Source organism: Equus quagga, chromosome 13 (genome assembly GCF_021613505.1).
Source record: "Equus quagga isolate Etosha38 chromosome 13, UCLA_HA_Equagga_1.0, whole genome shotgun sequence".
Taxonomy (NCBI): Eukaryota; Metazoa; Chordata; class Mammalia; order Perissodactyla; family Equidae; genus Equus; species Equus quagga.
The window spans coordinates 87,777,540-87,780,901 of NC_060279.1; the positions used below are offsets into that span (position 1 = coordinate 87,777,540).

Below are 3,362 nucleotides of genomic sequence, written 5' to 3' on the forward strand. Positions count from 1 at the left end.
CCCAAATCCCTTAAGCCTCCCCACACAATGGCCCCTCGTCCCAGCAGCTTCCAGCAGGCAGAAGTGCAGTGGTGGCAGAGGCCCCAGCTGGAATTCGCTGAAGCAGGCATCTGGGCGCTCCCCCGCTGCAGCCCCTGGCCCCACTGGCCTCTCTCTGTGACCCTCCCAACGACCCTACCACCCTTCCCAGGCCTTGCTCACCCCCTGGGTGAGCCTGAGCTTTAAGCACACACAGAGACACAAGACATAGAAACAATCATCCATTTATTGTCCAACCAGGGCCCCTCACCCCCAAGGGCAAGAGACGGGGTGGGGGCTGCAGGTGTCTGGATGTATCGGGTCAGGGGGCTCTTTGCAGGGTGGGGTCACAGGACACATGACAGTTGGAGCTGGGACAGGAAGGAGGTGGAGGACGAGATGGGGCTGGCTGGGGTTGAAGATGGGCTGGGTTTGGGGTGAAGTGAAGGATGAGGGCGGGGCTGGCGTGAGGTAGGTGTGGAATGAGGTGGGTTGGGGTGGAGATGGGGACATGAATGGGAATGCACGGGATGGGGACCATGGTCCTGAGAGTGGACATGGCCCAGGGGTTGCTGAGGGAGGTGAGAATGGCTTTGGGGCTGGGGTTGGAAGAGCCCTGGGGGGTGAGAATGAGGGTGGGGTCGTCACTGTAGCTGAGGATGGTGTCAGGAACCGGGAGAGGCATGGGTTTGGGCCTGGGTATAAGGTTCAGGGTTTTTTCTGGCTTGGAATCCTAAGTCAGGTCCGGGTTTCACCAGGTGATTTGCAGGTCTCACTCTTGAGGCCGTGGTTTTGAGGGAAGAGGGGTGGGAACACGATGCTTCTTGGGGTATCTCTGACAGGGCTGAAGTCACCCTGGGCTCTAGGACAGCCCTCCTGGTGACCCCGACGGGCCCTCTCCAGAGTCCGGGGTGCTGGATCCGGAGCTCCTAATACTCTGCCTCCCAGTCCTCAGCAGCAGGTGGCCCGTCCGGGGGTGTCTCCAGACCGCGGGCTTCCCTCTTCACATCCTGGGCAGGCGGTGTTGGTGGTGGCGTTGGCGTCATCAGCGGGGTCTTGGGGCCAGCCCCAGAGTACCCCGCCCAGCTCCTCTCTGGCTGCTCAGCCCTCCCAGGTCCCCATCGGCGCTGGCCCTGGCCCCGGCCCCGGCCTGGCCTGTGCCAAACTTCCCACCCCCCGCGTCCCCTGGATGGCCTCTTGGCGGTGCCTGGCCCGGTGCAGCACGCCTGGTGGGAGCAGGGACAGGAGGGCAAGGACTGCTGAAGGGTGTAGGCCCCCAGCAGGGCGCTGTGCAGGAGGTAGGAGAGGGCATCCAGGCGGATGGGGATGGTGACAGAGGCCAGGCTCTCGGGGAGCCCCAGGTGGGCTGGGTCTGGGGTGCCCAGGAGAGAAGCTGGCAGGGCTGGGAAAAGTGCCGGGGGCCACAACTCAGTGCCAGGTGACGACTCAGTCCCAGATGACAGGGGGGACAGGTTGTTCCTAGAATGACAAAGGACAGGTCAGTGGGTCTCACCACCTGCATGAGTCGTTCCTTACAGCAGCCTCGCTACTTCTGTGCCTCTCCTGGGAGGGAGTCCAGCCCTCTCCGCACTCAGTTCTGTGTCCGCCTCTGACCTCCTCACCCCCTTCTCTCTCTCTCTATTAGTTTCCTCCTGTCTCTCTTTACAGAGAGACACACAGCTCTGTAGGAGCTTCAGCGTCAGACAGAACTCAGTTCCAATTCCAGGCTGCCTCGCTCACGGTGTGTCTCTGGGCCAATCATTTTTCCACCCTGAACCTTAATTTCTCATACCGAAAGATGGCTTTTGATGGTACCAAAGGTGCGTATTCAAGGGTTAGGTCTGGAGAGCGTTCAGTGAAATGTGGACAATTATTATTATTATTTCTCCAGCCCTACGCCTGTTGCTGGCATCTGAAATTCTCCTGGTTCATTCTTGAAATTTCTCTGTGTTCCACGAGTAGCTGCTTCTAGCGCTCCCCTTATTACTAAGTATCTCGCTCAGCTGTGTCACCAAGATTCTCTAAGATTCTGTTTCTGCGTGATGACACCTGAGACTTTTTTTTTCTTTTTTGATACTCTCTCTGGGTGTCTGTTCCCCCCAACGGGAGTTCTTGTGTCTCTCACCCCTCTGGCCCAGTCCTTTCCTTCTGCTGTTCCATCTTCACAGGGGTCTCCGAAGTCTCTTCTAGCACCTTCCCCTCGAAGTCTCTAGAGCCCAGGGAGGCGGGGAGGGGTCCGGAAGAAAGTGGGCGGAACTTTGTCGGAAACGGGGCGGGGCCCTCGGGGCGGGTCGCGGGGGATCTAATTCCTTAACTCCACCTACCTCAAGTCACAGCCCCACTCTCCCGGCCCCCGGCCCCTCCTCCCTCGGACCCGGGAGTACAGCCCCCAGCCCCTCCTCCCTCAGACCCGGGAGTCCAGCCCCAGCCCCTCCTCCCTCAGACCCGGGAGTCCTATATGCTATATTCTAGGCTGCAGGCTCGGCGCTGGGGATCCAGCCCCGGACGGTAAATGTGGCCCCTACTCTTATGAAACTTACTTGCTGCGAGAGAGGCAGACAAGACACAAATAGTACATTTCCTATAAGAATAAATACTGCGAAGATGTGAAGACAGAGCAAGGAGATGGGTTTATTTTAGGTGAGACGGATATGGAAGGCTTCTGTGGGAAGGAGCCAGAAGACCTGAGAATTGAGTATTCCCGGTGGGGCGAACAGAGGGTGGAACGCGTGTTTGAGGGGCTGGAAAGGAATGAGCTAAGCGGAGAGGCATAGGTCCATTTTTTCTTTTAAATAAATTTTTTATTTTGGAAAACTTATATGTACAGGCAAGTTGCAAAGATAACACAGACCGTTCCCAAATACTCCGCCCCCAGCTTCCCCTCATGTTATCTTCTTACACCGCTGTGGTACATTGGTCACAAGTTTGAAACCAACATGACTCTCAACTAAACTCCAGACTTTAGTTGGATTTCACCAGTTTTTACACTAACGTCCTCTTTTTTCTGTTCCAGAATCCAGAGCAGGATACCCTTAGGTCAGCACAGCTCCTAAGTCTTCTCGGGCCTGTAGTGTTTCAGTTTTTCCTTGTTTTACCCAACCTTGACAGTTTTGAAGGATGCTCGTCAGTTATTTTATAAAACAGAGGTCTATTTTAATTAATAATTGTAACTTATTTAATCCAGATTTCACACATGATCAAACTATGCCTCAGAGAGGCTAAGTAAGTTACTCAAGGTCACAGAGCGTGTACGAGGCACAACTGGGATTTGAACCCGAGGAAGCCTGGCTCCAGAGTCTGTGCTTTAAGACGTATTCTGGAGGAAAAACCATCAGGACTTGCTG

At 55.8% G+C, this 3,362-nt stretch overlaps 1 protein-coding gene across 1 annotated transcript; it reads right to left on the reverse strand.

Annotated features, from left to right (window-relative positions):
• Positions 1-332: 332 nt before the first annotated feature.
• C13H19orf84 (chromosome 13 C19orf84 homolog) lies at positions 333-2,231 on the reverse strand. The gene is made up of 2 exons (XM_046683887.1): positions 2,144-2,231; positions 333-1,497 (listed from the first exon to the last, which is right to left on the reverse strand). Exons 1-2 carry the CDS (start codon positions 2,176-2,178, stop codon positions 948-950), a joined length of 585 nt encoding a protein of 194 aa, XP_046539843.1. The 5' UTR covers positions 2,179-2,231; the 3' UTR covers positions 333-947.
• Positions 2,232-3,362: the final 1,131 nt, after the last annotated feature.